Source organism: Dipodomys spectabilis, unplaced genomic scaffold (genome assembly GCF_019054845.1).
Source record: "Dipodomys spectabilis isolate Male_0828 unplaced genomic scaffold, ASM1905484v1 ptg000001l, whole genome shotgun sequence".
Taxonomy (NCBI): Eukaryota; Metazoa; Chordata; class Mammalia; order Rodentia; family Heteromyidae; genus Dipodomys; species Dipodomys spectabilis.
This window is the reverse complement of record NW_024870678.1, coordinates 17,543,220-17,563,546: the sequence shown is the minus strand read 5'-3', so window position 1 is coordinate 17,563,546 and position 20,327 is coordinate 17,543,220. Positions and strand designations below refer to the sequence as shown.

At 36.5% G+C, this 20,327-nt stretch overlaps 1 protein-coding gene across 1 annotated transcript in view; it reads right to left on the bottom strand.

The window, feature by feature from the left end:
* Positions 1-20,327, bottom strand: part of Lama2 (laminin subunit alpha 2) — a 556,565-nt gene that overhangs the window by 364,212 nt on the left and 172,026 nt on the right. Inside the window, exon 5 of the mRNA XM_042696100.1 lies at positions 18,680-18,922. Within this exon, the coding sequence (XP_042552034.1) occupies positions 18,680-18,922 (243 nt within the window). The remainder of the gene's footprint in view (positions 1-18,679; positions 18,923-20,327) is intronic.

The window sequence follows — 20,327 nt, the reverse complement described above, 5'->3', positions numbered from 1 at the left end:
ATCATCTAGAATACCAGGAGCAGAAGAAAACCAAACTGAAAAAATATTTCAAAAGAGAAATCAAAAGTGGAGATAATAATTTGATCATCCCTCTGCTTTTTAAAGCACATGCATGTAGAAAGATCTTTTTTAAATAATGAAAAAGAGTATAGCATTAAATATTTCTAGGCTGGAAAAACTAATGCACATTTTCAACAAAACGTTCTATGACCTTTGTAAAATTTTGCTTAAGTGTTGTTTTTTTGATTAAATAGAAATCCAAGATATCCCAGAGATGACAACAGACAAAAATACAAAAATTGTGCCAATTGATATTGTCATGCAGATGTCACATTTGAATCCAGAATAATAGCTTCCCATTTAACTATTGATTATCCTGGGAATTTTTTTGTGTAGCTTTAGTGCATGAATGAACAAATCAGGCAAACACTATAAAATTCCGAAAGTTTAGCTTCCTGCCACAAATTCAATAGGTATGTGAAGGCTATCTGGTTCATTAATCACAATAGCTAGTCTAATAACTTGCTTTCCACTTTCAATTCCTAGATATAATGTATCTGATTTGGCTGTTTAAATGGAATACTTTATACATGAGCTTATGTAATGTAAATCTGAAATAGAGAAACAGACGTTCAAGAATAAGTTGTATTTTCTCCCACATGGAATTTAATAGCTTTCAAGTCATTTTTAGTACTAACTTCCAACCATCTAAACCACTGTGGGGAAAAACAAAAACAAAACACAATATTGGGGAGCTGGGCTTTATGGCTCACTCCTTTAGTTGTAGCTACTCAGGAGGCTGAGATCTAAGGATTATGGTTCAAACCAGGGCAGAAAAGTCCCTGTGAGCCTCTAATTTCCCAATTAACCACCAGAAAACCAAAGTAGTAGGGTGTGAGCCTTGAGCACAATAGAGCTCAGAGACAGCACCCAGGCCTTGAGTTTAGCCCCACAATCAACAACGACAACACAAAATGGGGGAAGATTTTGAATATATACCCTGAATTGCCAGGACCGCAATCTTTTGCCTATATATGTATACTATCTAGCTGGGATGACTGACAGGCACATATTACTATGCACAGAAAGTTATTTATTCAGTGGTAGTCTTGAGAATGTTTTGTCCATGTTGGCCTTAGATGATTTTTCCACCTCTGGAGTAGCTAAGATTATAGGCATGAGCCACTACATCTGGCTGAGATACTTTTTCCAAAGCAATTAAAACAAATACCATTCTTGTTATCTGATTCAAAACAAAGCAAACAAACATGCAAAAACTATTTGTATTCCTATCAACAAACATCTTTTTGTAGTTTCCCTCTTTAGGGATTTGTATGACTTATAATTCCATCAATGGGAATAACAAGAACTTCATTAGGGTTTTGAATCTGTAGCTGTTCTTCAAACTTAAGAGTCCTGTAAGAGGATGTCTTGTTTACTTTTGTTTCTGCAGCTGTGAATGTCTGATAGAGTTGTAGGAGCTGTATTCTTTTCAAAATAACCCACATCTTTTTTCCAGAGGAGAATATTAAAATAGTGTTTGGTTCAGTATATATTCAGCAATGTATGAATACTCCTGACCTAATTATTTTGTAGCTTTTCAGCTCCAGTTTGCATGTACCTTAGGCTGTGTCAGTCCTCTCATTTGCAAGTATATAAATAACATATATTGTATATACATACGTATTGTATATATCACATTTGTTTTTATTTGATCTGATTCCAATTTTGAAGTAAAAAAGAACCTTGATGTGGTGTTTCTTTTATGATGTTGCAACAAAATTTTGTATTATTGGAAGCACCTGCATCCATTCCTCCTACATTGGGCCTTTGTGTCCTTGGGCAGATAAAAATATCATTTGGCTGAACAGTTACCTGTGCTGTATTCAGGGGGAAAAAAAGTCACCAACGGTGCTGTTTCTCCAATGAGAGGGATAAAATGTCCTGCAACAACTTTCCTTTTGATCTTAATGTGCGGCCTTTTGCAGGACAGGACTGAGGATGGCTGACATTCCTGGCTCCCTCTACGGGGAACTTTCAGCAGAGGCTCTGTTGGGGAAGAGACATGCCAAGAACTCCATGATGCCTCAGACACCATGTTTTCCATCATTCACTTCTCTCCTGATGGTTTGTCTTCCTTGAGAACCTGATTTGCAGTCTTCTATCCATAATTAGATGCTTTTTCTATGGTTACAGGAAGGATTTTGTTTGTTGGCTTACTATTTTCCTTATACAGGGTCAAGCTTTACATGGAGATGTGTTTTAGAAAATGCGTTGTTGAGTGATTTCATTGTGGCATGAATGCCATTGGTGTATTTCTACAAACCTATGTGGTATGGCCTACTTCACATCTTGTTTCTGTGATGAAGGAGGTGTGGTGTGTACATACATTCAGTAGAACCTAGATCTAGGACTGTGGTAAATCACATGAACTAAATCAAGCACGAGAGAAAACAAAGCAACCAAGGAGATAAAGCAAGCTTTAGATGTTTGAGGTTGTTGTTAGAATAGAATGCTTTGTTACAGTTATTTTTCTTTCAATAAAGAGTACATTCTAAAATCATGTAAGAATAGGAGTATGAACTTGACAATAAAATTAAATTTAAAAAAAGAATAGTATCATCTGGGTGCCAGTGGCTCAAATCTGTAATCCTAGCTACTCAGGAGGCTGAGAGATCTGAAAATCACAGTTCAAAGCCAGCCTGGGTAGGAAAGTCTGTGAAACTCTTTTCTCCAGTAAACTACTAAACATTCCGGAAGTGGTGCTGTGGGCTCAAAGAGGTTTGAGCACAAAGAAGCTTAGAGACTGAAGGGTTAAAGTACTTGAGGCAGTGACCATTTGTTGCATGTTTCAGAGCAGAGAAACACGTGGTGCTAAAACACCTGGTTGTGTGCCTTTATAAGCCCTGTAAATCCTTAGCTTCGGGCTCTCCTCCTAGGCTCCGCTGTGTCGGAGTGTAGGACAAGGCCCGAGCTGCAGCTCCTCTAAATAAAACCTTAAAACAGCTGTAAAGTCTGACTCTCGGTGGTCTTCTTGGTGGGGTCCTGTGACTTGGGCACAACAAGACAGCACCCAGGCCCTGAGTTCAAGTTCCAAGACTGGAAAAAAATAAATAAAAAGAAATAATATAGGAAAGACAGAAACCAGAAATAGTCATTGATGACCATTGTCATGTGCTATGACATATGACATAGAAAGTACATATGAAAGCAAAGTGGGATATACCAATGCCAACAGAAACACTGGTAATTTGTGCTATCAGTGACCAAGTCATGAGCTGGTCAGAGTTTTTTAGCTGCATTATAATTCTGTGGGTCTACTGTAATATATGTGGTCTGCTGTTCAATGAAATATTACAGTGCAGTGCATGTTGGTACTTGTTTATTTTACTTCAAGGATTAATAACATTTATTATTAAAAAAACAGGTCAGGTAAGTGATTTAAAAACTATTCTAATATTGAAAATCTTCCAAGTTAGTGGCAGTAGACCTGCTATTGTAGTTGGTTTAGTCTAAGGATGCATTATTTTTTTACTGTCTTTTTTCATCTATTTATAGTTATTAAATAGATGGGTTATAGTTACATAAGTCAGATAAAGAATACAATTTCTTTTTGGAAAATGTCACTACTTACCCTGTTCTTTCTCAACTTTGCCCTCCCATCCTCACCCACAAGTTGTGTAGGTCATTTCCAACATACTGCCCAGTTAGTATCACTGCTGCATTTTTTCACCCTTTGCGCCACCATTTCTGTGCCCCACATACCCTCCCAAAGACAGATTAACAAACAAGACAAAAAGGAATGAAAACAAAAACAGCAGCAAAGAAAATAAAATCTTATTTCTATTTTCTGGAGATCATTTCAATAAATATCGTTTTATATGGCCACATGCACATAGCTATTGTGTCTATGTGATACTCTCTTAAGAATATCCTCCTTCGGCCCATTCTGTGTGAATGCCTACTTGTATAATTTATCATGGAAATTTTTTCTTTTACCATCCACTGTGTTTATGTGTAGATTTATAGACACAATCTTGTTACCACATATAAGGGAAACCATGCAATCTAAGTTTCTTTGTGTCTGGATTACCTCACTTATATATATATATATATATATATATATATATATATATATATACACACACACATCTTTCCATTTCCTTATCAATGGTACAATATTTTTCTTTCTGATAGAGGAGTAGCATTCCATTGTGTATAGATACCACATTTTCTTCTATTCATCCACTGAGGGACATTTAGGTTGCTTCCATATCCTGGTTATGGTAAATAATTCTGCAATTAACATGGTTGTTCTGGTAGCTTTAGTGTCATCTTGTTTGTGGTCTATTGGATAAATAACCATGAGTAGAATTGCTGGGTCATAGGGAAGCTCTACGGTTAGTCTTTGAGAAACCTCCATACTGATTTTCAGAGAGGCTGAACAAGTTTACATTCCCACCAATACTGTGGCAGTGTTCCCTTTTGGCTATATTCATGCCAGCATTTGTTATTATTAGTTTTCTTGATCAGGGTCATTGTAACTGGGGAAGAGTTGGAAATGGCTCATATAAGCAGCATAGTCTTGTTAGTAAGCACCATTAGTAGACTGTATGCCCTAGCACAAGACAACACACTCTAAATGCTGAAGTACCAGTTATTTTGTTTTTGGCTTTTTTCTCTCTATTTGGGTTTGATCAGTTCCCTGATGCTTTTAGCTCACCATAACCTCCAGAAAAATGTGTATGCTTTTCTAAGTGTGAAATCTTGGCCAAAAAAAAGACATCTATCTTCTGGATTGGCTTATCTGTGACAGTAATTTAGAAGTAAAGGATTATATCAGGTGTTTGTGGGGAATTATTAATGTCTTATCTACAATGTAAGGTTGTTAAATCACTGGGGAAAAAGAGGGGTCTAAACACTGGTTCTCTAACAACACAACTCCACTGCTTTAAAGAGTGGGCCCCACAATAAGTGAGCACCCTGGGGGAAAAATAGTGAAAGAACGGAGACAAAGCCTCCAATATTTTCATTTATTATGGTGATGAAGGTCTTTATTTTAACAAACACATAAATTAATATATAGGCAAAGAATTCTGCTGCCCTGAAATATGTTTCTCTGACCTTTCTGAAGGCAGAAGTAGACATTTAAAATGGAATTTTCTCATTCTAACATTGTTTTACAGCTCAGTACAGACAGAACTGCAACCCAATTTATTCATTTATTCAGTAGCTGAAGTAATCATGGTGAGTCAAAGCAGTTGCTACAAACTAAGCATGCCCGCCTTCACTTTGCCACCTGTCACTCCCTCCCCCCCACCCCCGACATGTTTGATGTAGCAGCCATGTAGTTCATGCCATCTCCAGACTCCGTGTGTGTGTGTGTGTGTGTGTGTGTGTGTATGTGTGTGTGTGTGTGTGTGTGTGTGTTTCTCCATCCCTTTATTACTCTCTTGGTCTTTCTTGGTCTCTCGGTTTCTCTAGTCTTGATATCTCTTGTTCTTTTGGTGTCTGTCCCTGTCTCTCTCTCTCCCTCTCTTTCTCCCTCCCTCTTTCTCTTCCCCTCTCTCCCTCCCCCCTCTCTTTCTCTCTCTCTCTCTCTCTGTTGCCTTATATCTGTCTCAGTCTGCTTGTCTGTCTTGTCTGTCTCTCTGTTGTTCATCTGTCTATCTTTCTCTCTTTCTCTTCTCTGTCTCTGTCTGTCTCTCTCTCTCTCTCACACACACACACACACAACTCCACATTCTTTCACAACTCCACATTCTTTCACTAAGCCATTTCAGTATTAGCAATGTCTTTACCATCTCTCCCTTATTTGATGCCCCCAAATATGATATACTTTATCCCCTGTACCTAAGACAGTGCTGCCCACATAGATATCTCACATTTATTAGAGGAAGAAACAGCTAAACATTAAGTTCTGTTCCTTGGCTTATGTATACTTGTGAAATTTATTTGTAATATCAAATCATTTGTAGCTGGAGCTGAAACTGTATCCCAGTCATATTTCTGGTAGGCTATCTTTTCAGGAAAGCATTTGCTTTGTAGTGATAAAAGTGTACAGAAAGTTCCTCTACTATATCTAATACAACATAAAGGTTTATCTCGTTACAAGATAAATGGGTGTAACATAACAAATTGTAAGAAGAAAGAGCAAATGTTTTTCTTCCATTGAAGTAAGGTGGAGATAAGAAAGACAGAAAAATTAAATCACTACTCTGACCTTTATTTCTATATAGAGCTTTTATTCCTTGACATAATCTTTAAGAGTTTTCATGAATAATCTTGCAATAAAGTAATTCATCCTGAAGAGAATAGTTGATAAGTGCCCAAGCATATATGAGGTCTAAAAATATGTGAGATACTTCTAAAAAGGTGGCAGCTGTCACTCTTGGAACAGAGAATATTTATATATGTGATCACATTATACATGCCAGGGAACTAGAATGTTTTATTTCTGTGGAAAAACAGATATACAGATAGTTGTGTTATAATATATCAACCCATGCCATGTAGCTCCAAAACTTATTACTACTAACTCAAGTTCAATTTCTGTATAGTTTTCCATGATTCCTAATGTAGCCCCATATGTATATGTTATTGGGCTTCTCTCCTTTTCCCAATAAAATTAAGAAATTGGGCTGGGAAGGTGGCTCAGTGGTAGAGCACTTGCCTTGCATGCCTGAGGCCCTGGGTTCCATTCCTCAGTACCACATAAGCAAAAAGAAAAAAGCCTGAAGTGGTGCTGTGGCTCAAGTGGTAGAGCGCTAGCCTTGAATGATGAGCTGAGGGACAGTGCCTAGGCCCAGAGTTCAGGCCCCATGACTGGACCCAAAAAAAAAAAAAAAGAAAAGAAATCAAGTGCAGTATTCAATATTCACTATTTACTTCATCCAGAAACAAAAACTTTATTAAAAATACCTAGCATGAATTAATATACTTACAAATTAGTGTTTCGGTGAAATTGTTTGAGATCTCTTTGATGTTTTTGCTAAAATATTTTAATTCAGCTAAAGGGTATATTTAGGGCAGCTTCTGTAAGCATTTTTCTTCAGTTAGGGTGTATATTTGTTGAAACCTTATGAAACTGCATTTTATTTACAGAAAAAGCCAAACATTTGCAATTTCATATGGATCAACCTAATATGAGGGTTGGTTTTAGAATGTATTCATCAGCTGAATAGGAAAATAAATATACATGCATATATATATATATTTACTGAAAGAATCCAGAGAACAAACTCACACAAGGGAAATACAATTTTCCAAATTATAATCTTGCCAGGGTTGCATTCTCCTTTGCAAAATGAGTATTGTAGGATTTTGTTGCCCATGATTAAAATTTGAATTGTATGTCTTATATACTTTCAGGTAGCAGAATTCAGCAATGTTCTTCATTTATGTATTTCCAATGAAAATATTTGGTTGCATTCTGCTATGTTGCAAAATAGTACACATCCTCAGGCTAACGGGCTCTGCTGTAGATTTTTCTCCAGTTTTCATTCCGTAGCAGGGGACCAGGTAAAGTAGCTCCTGATGCCTTTTTTGAAGTTAGCTTGTAAAGTGCTATCATCACTATTCTACACTGGGGTTACTTGTCTCAAGGACTTTTGATGATAACTTAATTGTTGAAATAGTTTCCCTAAGGATTCGAGCATATTTAATAGCTTCAACATCCTTTGTTGTATTTTCAAGTATACTTGGGCAATAAAGATAATAGTAGTTATCTTTCCTGTGTGAGGCTGATTAACTGACACCAACACACCTTTTCATTTCCCAGTAGATTGAGTGAATGGCACTTAATTATCCACACAGTGTCACACAAGGGCTTGTGAGCAATGAAAAGTACACATTTAGAAGAGAGCTGATTGGACCAATGGGCTCATTTTATGAAATGGAATGATTATGAGGCTTGCTATCAGAAGATATGAACCAGATATTAATACTGAACATTTACTACCATGTGACCTTGAACATATTACTTAACCTTCACCTATAAGGTAAGCATAATACAAGATTTTGTCTTCAAGTATTTCCAAAGATTTGATGAAAATCAACTGAAGAGTGGACAGGAACTTTGTATCTAACTAAGAATCATAAACAATAGGATTACTACCAATATTATTGGAAACAAAAATAAGCTCATCTATTAATCCACTTTCTTTGCTTAGAATTTACTTGGTGTACCTTGTGTGTATGTGTGTGTGTGGGGGGGGGGGGTGCCTGGACACTGTCCCTGAACTCTTTTGCTCAAGGTTAGTGCTCTACCACTTTGAGCCATAGTGCCACTTCTGGTTTTTTGAATAGCTAATTGGAGATAAGAGTCTTATCAGGACTTTTATTTTTTTGGCCAGGGCTAGCTTCCAACTGTGATCCTCAGATCTCAGTCTCCTGAGTAGGCAAGACTACAGGTGACAGCCACCAGCACCTGGGGATTTACATTTGAACTAAAGGATTTGAATCTAATTTGGTAATATGAAATAAAACTGCCAAGACTCATCAGATCTTGCATGTTCAGCCCTTCTTTCAAAGGCACATTGGCTCAGGAATTTAGACTTGATTTTCAATGCTACAAGATGACTAAAGTCTCAGAAGCAAAAACAGGTGAAATGGAGGCCTGTGCATATACAGAGAGAAAATAAGAGAAATCTATCACGTAGAGAATTCCAAGTTTTCCATGCCCAGGAGATTTTCTGAAAACAACTGACACACAGAGGAAAATGTTTAGTTTTATACCTTTCTGATAGTTCAAGGATACAATATCTTGACTTCCAATCACAGCTGCAAAATGACTAGCTATGGGAAACCTGAAGGATTGTTTATTTTTACTCTTCTGTATGATATTTTCCTCAACTTCAAAGTGTGACAAGTATTCTAAAAGTTCCTTTTTATCCTAGCTTTTGCTTGCATGGGTATCCGAAATAATAGCCCCCAAAATATTACAACAAAAATTCTGGAAAGTTTTCCACTTTAAGTTGTTCACATTTGTGATTTCTGGGTAGCATGACAAAACCTTCAGCATCTGGTTCCACCCTGTTCCAAACCACCTGGGATATGAGTCATTCTTTTGAGCAGCTTATCTGTAATAAATATTTTTCCACAAGTTACTCAGCGAGAATGTGTCTCGTCCAATCACAGTATTTGTGTTCAAGTAACTTTCATGGTACCTAAAAATGGACTCAAAGTCCAAGAGTAGCTGTGCCTGACAACTCTTTTGTAGAATAATGTTGTAACTGCACAATTTTATTATTCACAATGATTGTTAATCGTTCACTATACGTATAGTATACTATACGTATACTAATGTATTAAATTAAACTTTATTATAGGCATGCAGGTAGAAGAAAAACAGTAGAATAACAGGGTTCAGTGCTCACTACAATTTTAGATATCTGCTGGATGTTTTAGAATGATTCATTTGATACAGAGAAGAAGGATTACTATACATGAAATAATACTGATAAAACTTATAGGACATCACTTGTCATAAAATTAATGTGCAATTATTATTAGCTGTCATTATGAGCTTCCTAGCACTGTGTTAACCCTATATCATCATTTGCAATCCTACTCCTGCATGTTTATACTTCAGAAAATGGTTTTTTTTGTGTGTTTTTTGTGTTTTTTTTAATTTGCTTTGTTTATTTCTTCCTTCAGTCTACTTAGTTGCCTCTGCCTGCTTGACAATCATTCCAACAATTATATGGCTCTGCACTTTATCCAGCCAGAGGCAGCTCAGACATCCCAATTAGGGGAGTCTTTAAGCCAATATCAGATAGAGAGCTAAGAGAATTTGTGTATTATATTTTATGGGTTGCATGGGGCATTGCTTGATCACTAGCCATGTGAAATCTGCAAACCTTTCTGAAAGCCTAATCTAGTGAACTCCCACATCCCAAGAACAGCATCATTGCTCTGTTCCTTCTACTTTACCCTTGACAGGAGCTACCCTTCTCCTCCATGTTAGAGAAACTAACAAGAATGGAATCTTAGGGAGAAAACACAAATTAAGAGACTAGGTGATCTTAATGTGGTGGAATTGACATTTCCGAGAGAGGAGAAGGGTAGCTCCTGTCAAGGGTAAAGTAGAAGGCACAAAGCAATGATGCTGTTCTTGGGATGTGGGAGTTCACTAGATTAGGCTTTCAGAAAGGTTTGCCCAGGATTAACAATGGGGTTTGCTCAGGCAAGTGAGTTGTTGAATATGTGGCTTGCAGATTTCTCTGACAAACTTAGTATTTCATCAATATTATATTAATATAAAAAAGATTTCCTCAAATTTTCTAAACATGATGTTTTGTGTGTGAATGTCCAGTAGGACATCCCAAAAGTAGTCACCATAAAGAAAGGAGGGCTAACAAATTTCACTATATCTTCATTAGAAAAGTATATATTCAAACTATCATAATAAAAATCCTTAAATGCACTGTTGATTTTACGTGTGCACAATACTGTGTGAACAAGCCAATCCAAATGCTCTGTGCCTTCCAGCAGGAGGCGTACCATTTCATTTCTTGGAGGTTGCTGTATATTCCACTTGCAAAGGGCAACGTTACATTGCCACAAATGGCGTATTATCTGACTCAATGATGGTCAAGACAAGAACTATTCTTAGAGATACAAACTCGGAAGCTCCAAATACTTATCTATGTAAATCTCTCTGTTCATAAGAGATATATTAGTACTAGCCTTCTACCTTTTCCTACAGGAGCAATTCCAAGGGTAATTTCGAAAGGCTAATTCCTCCCTTCTATTCCCACATCTCCACACAGACTCACACATGAAAATCATACCATATCCTTTATATGAATATATCAAAGCAGAGTCTCCAATTCATTTTTATACATGTTTGATTTTGTTTCTTTTTTCCCCTGTAATTTGCAATTCTAAGAATCACCATAATGTCAGATGATGAAAAAAATAAGGAAAATATTGTGTCTCTCTCTATATAAAATTCTGTCACATAGCAAATCAAAATAATATCAAAGCTCTACATATAGTCTACAAAAAAAGAAAGAAAAAAGGATCTTCAAGGATTAATACTGGTTTCTCCAGGGATTTTAGTGCAAGAGTACCATGTTTCAAAAGCAAACTCAAAAGAAACCTAAGTTCCATTGAGTTGTCCTCCTGAGAGTGGAATGGGATGGTAAGGAAAATGCATGTAAATAACTTAACGGTCTCTGTAGGAGGAAATTGGGGCAAAATCACCATGGTAACCATGAATATTTAGTTACTGCTCTAGTGGCAATCCAAATAAATTAAAAGTAATAATCCTAGTCACAGACTGAGAAAAATCACACCTAATAGAAAACAAACAAACAAATAAACAAATATGGATTACAATTTACATCCTGGAGTCCCTTGAACATTGTCATCTACATAGCCCATCCTCCTTAACATCATTAAAGCAATTCATCTCCCAATCACCCCTTCAACTACCAATAACTTAGTTATAGTTCAAAGATTATATACCCAGCCAGGTGCCGGTGGCTCATACCTGTAATCCTAGCTACTCAGAAGGCTGAGATCTGAGGATCGTGGTTTAAAGCCAGCCCTGGCAGGAAAGTCTGTGAGACTTTTATCTCCAATAAACCATTCAGAAAACAGGAAGTAGTGCAGTGGCTCAAGTGGTAGAATGCTTGAGCTGAAGAGTTGACAGTGCCCAGGCCCAGAGTTCAAGCACCATGACCGAAAAAAAAATGTTATTTACCCAGCTTGAACTCACTCAGAAATTTGGTTCACAAAGCTCTGCAGTGTCCCGAGGTAGGAAAAATAGTACTCTCATTCTTAGATTACAAGTAGTCAGAATTGTCAGTATTTATTTCCTTAAATAACTGGTATACTATTCCTTTCTAGGGTTTGAAAGAAATAGCTGAAGAGTAAGTCAGAAATAAAAACATCAGAATCACCAGGAATACTTGCTTAACATATGCACAGGACTTTCTGAACCCTTACCAAAAATCTCTGGTCTCAGAAATATCTTTTTCAAATGCTCCTAGGCAATTTTCAAGCAAAGCCTCCTTCTCAGTGGTACTTCTGAGAGGATGTCCTTGCTACGAGTTCCCAGTAACATCTGGCACAGATGATTTTGGCAGAGGCAGCATTTGGGTGATGATGGTAAATGATGATGGCGCTGACTCCCTGTAGCTCTGCTGGAAAGCAAGTCTGTGTAGCTGGGACCCACCAGAGGGCTTTTTTTTGGTATGTCTGGCCTCATAGAATAATGGAGACCTCCTCTGGTCTGTTGTTCACATCCTGCAACAACTATTAGTGAGCTTAAGATCATTCTTTCAAAGCAGAGGAAAGCAGGTCCCTGCTGAGCACTCTTGGTACTGATGATACAAAATTGCCCTTCTAAATGAAACTCTTAAGGCTTTTGCTGAAAGCATCCTTTTGTTTGCAGCCTGGATAACATAACATAGGCAATCTCTCCATGGCCCTCCATTATCCCTCCTTTCCCAGGCTCTGAGACTCCATACCCCTAGGATTATTTCCCAGATCAAGTGAGTTTCTTTTCTCCTTTTAGGGACAAGTCCAAGATAGTAGAATAAAGAATTTTAGTCTCTCTTTCTCTGTCTCTCACTGTCTCTGTTTCTTTGTCTCTCTGTGTCTCTGTCTGTCTCTGCCTCTGTGTCTCTCAATAGTAATTAAATATCTTTTTTCTTGGGAACTGGTTGTATACCCTAAAATATCCTGAGAGTAAACCATATGATAAGTAAGCTCATTGATTTTGTGAAGGCCATGTGAGATAGAGAACAGAGGATGGTCTGATCCAAACTAGGAAAGGTAATGAGAGTGTTAGAACCACACTGACAAAGAAACAATAAGAAACATTATAGACATTACGTGTCTATAAATGAAGGCATAGACAGAGACAATATGGAACATGAAACCCATGGAGTGAAGAGCTAGAACATTCCTTATTGAACCAATGAAGACTTTACCTAAAGTATGTTTCAGTTCCCTAGAAAAATAATATTATAGAACATTCTAAAAGTTTAGGCATATATTTCCAGAAATTTCCAGACAGTTGATAGTTTAATTGCATCCTTAAAAATATAAACATTGTTGTTGAATAAGTTGTTATGATTAATACATGTTAATTTAATGGATAGACTTTAAACTACTCTATTTTTTTATTTCTGACTTTAACCTTATATTTAAAAATGTTATGAGCTCTATGTGTAGTCTATTGAAGAACCCCCATTCTGTTTTCCAGAATGGTTGAACAAGTTTACATTCCCAACAACAGTGCAGTAGGGTTCCCTTTTGGCCACATCCCCATCCAGCATCTCTAGTTATTAGATTTTTTTTTGATTATAGCCATTCTAACTGGTGTTAGGTTGAATTTCAATGTTGTTTTGATTTGCATTTCTTTTATGGACAGAGAAGTTGAACATTTCTTCATGTGTCTATTGGCCATTCTTATTTCCTCTTCAGAAAAAGTCTCTATTTAAGTCTTTAGCCCATTTATTAATGGGGTGGTTGTTTCTTTGAGGATTTGTTTTTGGAGGATTTAATATTTTGAGTTCTAGCAATCCCACTTCTGGGCATTTATCCAAGTGATCACAAACAAGGCCATACTAATGCTACCAGCACAACTCTGTTTATTGCAGCATTATTCACCATAGCTAAGATACAGAACCAACCCAGATGCCCTCAGTAGATGAATGGATCAAGAAAATGTGATATATATATATATATATATATATCACATTTTCTTATGTATATATACATATAAAATGGAATTCTATGCTTCCATCAGAAAGAATGACAATGCCCCATTTGGTAGGAAATGGAAAGACTTGAAAAAAATCATATTAAGTAAAGTAAACCAGACCCAAAAAAACATAGGTCCCATGCTTTCCCTTATTTACAATAATTAGTATATGTCTAGGATAATCTTACAGATGAGCAGAAAAAGTCAAAAGCTATGTACATATGACCATATAAGATGATACTAAGTGAAATGAACCCCAAGATATAGACACAAGAGGTCTTTCTTTGTTGCTTTTAATGTACTATGTGATTTTTTGGTTGTTTCTTTTGTATGCTCTTCCTCCTGGGTATATCCTCTGTTGTCACTGCATTTGATTTTAGTACCCTGCGTCTTGTATATACCTTTTTCTAATCTGGGGAGGGGAAGGTAAAAATGCTGGAAAAAAATGCTGAAACAAGGACACAAGATGATTCATTGCAACAATGACACAAGACACTGTTGGACATGAACTTTACAACTTGGTGGGGGAAGAAGTGGGGGTGGGGAGGGAAGGGATAGTAGGAGAAAAACAAATGACAGGGTAACAATGCTTGACAAGAAATGTACTCCTTACCTTACTCGTGCAACTGTAACCCTTCTTTTTTTTTTTAAAATAAGTTTTTTATTGTGAAGATACTGTACAGGCATTCAACATAATTATAAGAAAACATAATTGAGTAAATGCTATAAAACATCTCTTTAACATGTCTTAAACATCTTTTAAAGTCATTCATGGATCAGAGGTAATTGAGAAAATATGTAGTACCCTGAATTTGATTCCAGGATAATTTAATATTAATGTACCAAGGCTAACCTCTCAATTTTGTCAAATGCATTGTGTAAAATATTATCCTTTGGGCTAGCTGAGTGAACTGAGAGGAGAATTTTCTCTTCTCTTCTGATATTTATGTAAAATCAACACGGTTCCAAACACAAAAGATTTTTAAATATGCCTGTATGACTTAACTTCTTTTGATAGAGCAGAAAAGGGCCAACATGCTCAGTGACAACAACTAGAAAAGCTGGATAAAATATAGACAAATATTTCTTTCAAGCTACTTGAGTGATACCAAGTAGATGAAGAACTCCTGCTCAACGAAGGAGGTGATGATGTGAAGAGGTGATTGGTGCCAGTTTTGGTCCTATGGACATCTTCCTGTCCAAAAGTTATGGCGGAGAGAATGGACAGTGCTTTCTACAGCAAGGCTATGAGAAGAGGACAAAAGTTGGATGTGATGTAGGAACCTACAGAGGTTGAACTTTGTTAAATCTGTGCATGTTGGCTGCATCTCCAAAGGCAAGTAGTCTCAGAATGAGAATAACTTGAATCAAAGCAGCAGACATCTCACATCTAAGTGTCCCATAAAGCTAAATTATTTTAAGAGGCCCCAAATGCCATGGGGTAGTAGCAGTTCTAAAAGCTCCTCACAAGGTGAAGATAATATGCCATTCCTTTGATCATTTCTACATTTATCTTTCAATACAACTTCTGTTAAATGAAGTAATTAGGTACAAGAGGATAGGATATAAAATAGTATGAAAAGAATCAACGAATGAAACAGTACAAGATAAACTAGCAACAAATTCTCTGGCTTTTAAACAAAGAGCTTTAAATCATTGTTACTTTGTGCTCAAGGGAACAAACTAGGCTATTGAAAGTTTAAATATATATTATATAAATATTATTAAATATATTATTGTTAAATATATTATTACTAAATTAAAATTTTAATATGAACAAAATTTCAATGTAAGATGAAAATTCCATGTTTCTGTCTGAAAATGAACCAGAGAAATTCTAGAAACTAACAAGTATGAGAACTACAGTTAGAATGATATGAGTATCTTAATACATTTTACATAGATGACGAGAATTAGAACCATACTAGGAGAAAATATCTAGAATATTTCTATACAAAAACAAAGTATACAATCACAGAAAAGTCTATAAGATACAAAGTGTAAGATATATTGTATGTGCAGTAAGAGGTTCTATATTTATTTATTTATTTTCTGGTGCTGGTTGTGGGGCTTGAACTCAGAATCTGGGTGCTATCTCTGAGCTTTTTGCTAACAGCTAGCACTTTACTACTTTAACCTCCTACTTCCAGCTTTTTGATAGTTAAGTGCTTATATGAGTCTCATGACTTCCTGTATAGGCTGGATTCAAATCACAATCCTCAGATCTCAGACTCCTGAGTAGTTAGGATTATAGGCATGAGCTATCAGCACATGGCTCTAATTTATTTTTATTAAAAATTATTTTTTTTTATTTTTAAACATTTTTTCTACAGAGGATCTGCCATTCAACAAACATTTTATGAATATAATGGACTTATGGAGGAAAGTAAATGGAGAGGAAGTAATAACTTGAGAACAACTAGTTGAACTTTTCTTTGACTGATGAAAGATATCACTCTGCAGATATGTCAAATGAGATTAAGTTGAATCCAGAAAGAAAATGGTATAATCTAGAATAGGCAGAACTGGGCTGGCAGAACTCTGAGTCTGTTCCTTCTAACATGTAAAATATTCCACAAAACAAACTGTAAAAAGAGCAGACACTCCAGGAAGACCCCGAGTTCAATTGTTATTCATATACCCTATCACTCTGCTACTAATATGTTGAATTACTTTCTGTTTCTTACTTTAATTTCATTCTTATGCAAGAGACAGATTGACTTAAGAAAACATATCACAAGAAAAACTGAATCAGTTGTTTAATTGTCACCATCCATGGGTGGTTTTTTGGGAATGCTATTTTGGAGCAAAAGCAATCTAGCTGTTAAAGACACAGACAAGTAAGTAAACATGTCTGGATATTCCATGTTGTCATCTAGATGTATTCTAAAGACCAGATCTTCCTACAATTAACATAGGAAGGATATGACAAGGGGCTTGTATATAACTTATAATTACATGTTTATTAAAATATATTTTATATTGCTCACCCAGTTTCTGAAATGGACCTTTTTAAATGATAAAGTATAGCTTCGAAATATTAGAGAATTATTCATCCTGAGTAGACACTGGATCCAGGAGAAAAACTAGATACAGATATTCTTTCTGTATTCCCTGCTTCCATATTCTTAGGCTGAACTGCCCAAGAATTGGCTGCTTCTGGGCACAAAGCAGGTTGAACAGTTGTTTGGCTCACTGCATTTGACTCCTAGTCCTTTTGCAGATTGAGACCTCTGCCAAGAGCTCCATTTGGAATGTTTTTCCCCCAGACTGGTATTTTTGAACATGGAATTTGAAATTGAGTGAGACACTAGTGTACATTCATGGAATAACATTGACAAATGGAGTCTGATAGATGTATGTCAGAAACCTAACTTTCCTCCCAATGTGCTCAGAGACATCCCTAGACCGGCTTGGGAGAGCATGACAGAATATGAGTGTAAGTATATGAAGGATGGCACTAGCACAAATAGAGGGCCAGGCGGAAAGAATATCAAACATTCATAGAGACAGTCCTCAACTTCTAACAGGTATGGCCTAGGAACCTTTTTGACCTTAGCAATGAGAACAGGTAATACACACTCAGTAGAACTGTATTTTGAATTTTGGCAGTGGGTCTTCCCCCAGGTTGGTGATGAGTGTGTGGTCTCCTCTCACTATGCTCGGCAGTGGCAGTGAGCTGGAACTCACAACCAGACATGACCTTGAGAAGAAACAATCAATGTGGAATGTGCTGTAGTAGACTGTGTGTCCATTTTTTCTTTAATTTGGACAATTTTGTGTTTTTTCATGTTCACGAAGCATTCATCTGTTTTCCTGTCACCACATAACTCAGCTTTTCACTTTTGGTATAGGACTCAATAAATTGCATAAGCTATTCAACACTTCATTAAGAAATGGGCTGTCTGTTAGACAATTTTGTCCGTGGTAGGTTAATGTAAGTAGTCAAAGCAGGTGTAAAGTTGGCTAGGCAGAGCCATGTTAGCAGAGTGGATGTATTAAGGTCATTTATAACATGATCTTTTTAACTTATGGTGGCATTTTCAGGATATAATCGTATGGCTAGTTAAGGAGAATCTGGTTAAGCAAGTAGAATGAAAGGTGGTAAGCCACCTATACTAAAGAGACAGGTCAGGAACAGATATAAAAAGGTATTAGGGAGTTCAAGAGGCAGAAAGTCAAGGTTTGGATATTTGAGAGGAGATGAATAAATATTATTGTGTCATTATTAGTGGTTCATTTGATCATATTTATTATAGTGTAGGATAATGATTATTTACTTAAGTAACTAGATCTAGAGCACAAAAATAATTACAAGAAATCCATGGTTTGGCTAAATGTAAATGTAAAGGCTAAAATCCACTAAAGAATAGCTAAGTCCTGTAAAACACAGAGCCCAGTCTGTACAGAAGTCCTGGCACATGGAACTTAGGAGCCTTTGCATATTTCCATTAAGAATAGTGGGACCAAAGGGAAGACACCCCACAACAGCCCCCTGTGGTGACAGAAAAGACACATGGACATGACAGCATTTCTGTTCTTTTTAACGAGAGCTTTGAGTATGGGTTATATTTCCTCACAAATTCTCCTCTTTTGTCTCTATCTTCAGACTCAGTATATACAGTTACAAGCTTTTCTTTAAGATCTGCAGTCCCTTTCTAATCATTAGCAACTGTCATTGTCAGTAAAGTCCTCTCTCTATAAAATCAATCACTGACTTTCCAACTTCAATGCATTTCCTCTTTTCTGATCTTTCCTAGAGATAGGAGACACGAAGGTAGTTAACATTCTAACCACTTTGGGTTTTTTCCCTTCTTTTATTTAATAATTCATTGAAATGTATTTCTGCTAGATTCCATTAAAAAATCTCTCTGACATTAATTACTGACATATCCAAGTCTTTCTGACAGGGCGATTTGCCGTTTTCAGTGTAATTCAATGGTGAGCTTTTCATCTTACCTCTCCATTCTCTAAAGGATGTATCTTGGAATAAAAGGAAGTACAGATGACCTCATCGTCTTGGGCATAGGATGGGGGTCCTGTGCGGGGATAGATATTGTAGAGGGTCAGGCACTCTGTGTCAGTGACGGCATGATACTGCCAGGGCTTGTATTCCACATCATCCAGTGAGCGTTCCAAAATCCAGTTTCCAGGCCGAGGGGAGTTGGCTGCTTTCACAATCACATATGCAATCTGAAACACCTGGGGATGACCAAGAACACAGTTTAAATTCCAAAGTGCTATTTCTTTTCTTTTCCATTCTAGGTCAAGTATAAGACTAATTGCTGCCTGAGACTATTCTAGATTTAACACTATTATTCTATTATATTCTCTGACATGATTTTCCTATTGCATGTTCATAGTTAATAATTTTTTGCTGAGGCAAGGTATTCCATTCTGACCATCCTGATTTGAAAAGACCCAACTTTAGTTTTTGTACGACTCCTTGACATCATTTCACCTGATTTTCAAGGTTCTATTACAACCATTACCACTGAAAGCATCCATGAGATACCATTTTGGTCACCTTATCATTAAAGACAATAAACCATGTGCTAGAAATTGTAATACTTGGTAGTATTACTCATATCATTTGATCCTCAAAAAGTACCAGGTAGATGGATCCAGTGTTATAAAACTAAAACAACATAAGTTATTGGCACCACAGTCATGCATTCATACTGTAGGCCAAGTGTTTATGGGAACCTAGCAAGGTTACTTTTCCAAGTCTTAGCTTTCTTTATTGTGACTTATGGTCAAGAAGTATACAATGTTTGCATTGAATGAAATAATGTATATATAGCAACTAGAAAGAACTTGACAGTAGGACATAAATGGCAGTTTCTCTGCATTCACAAACAGAAAAAAGCATAGATGAAATTCCAGTGATACACAGATAACTCACTGAAATAGAAGTCCATTAAGGGAAGTGTTTCTGAACCTTCTCTTTGAAAGAGATAAGCATGGGAAAAGTATGGAAATAAAGAAAGAACCATACATCAACAGTTATAACTGAGATACTTGAGAGCATCCAGTACTTTTCAATATTTACAGAATTTGAAAATTAAAAACAAAAACACATTTTGGATGTTTCGTGATTACACATTTGTGTGATTTACCAACGCAGTGCACAGATGCAAAAGAAAAATGTACAAGCATTATCAAGTGACATTTATGTACAATAGCTTGGGTGGGAATTTAGGAAAAACTGAGTTACACAGACAGCTCTGAAGCTGGCCTTTCCAGATCATTACTAGATGTGTGCACAGTGTGTACATAAGGAGAAAGCCAAGATATACGTGTGGTAATAAGACATGAAAAGTACAATGGTAATAAAGCAATGTGTCATGTTCTAGATTGGTCAATGATATGGAGAACTTCACAGTTACAGGGTCTGGGATCATTGTTGGAGCACAGCTAGAAAGATAACCTGGATACCATATAATTGAAAAGACTGGCTATGCCATAGAAGGAATTATAAAAGGAATGTTCTAGAAATGAATTTTATGTTTCATGGCTTTCACAAATATCTTCCTGAATTCACATATGCTCATTTCTATGTACTCTAAGGGACTGAATTTGCAAATATTAGAAGTTGATATGGAAG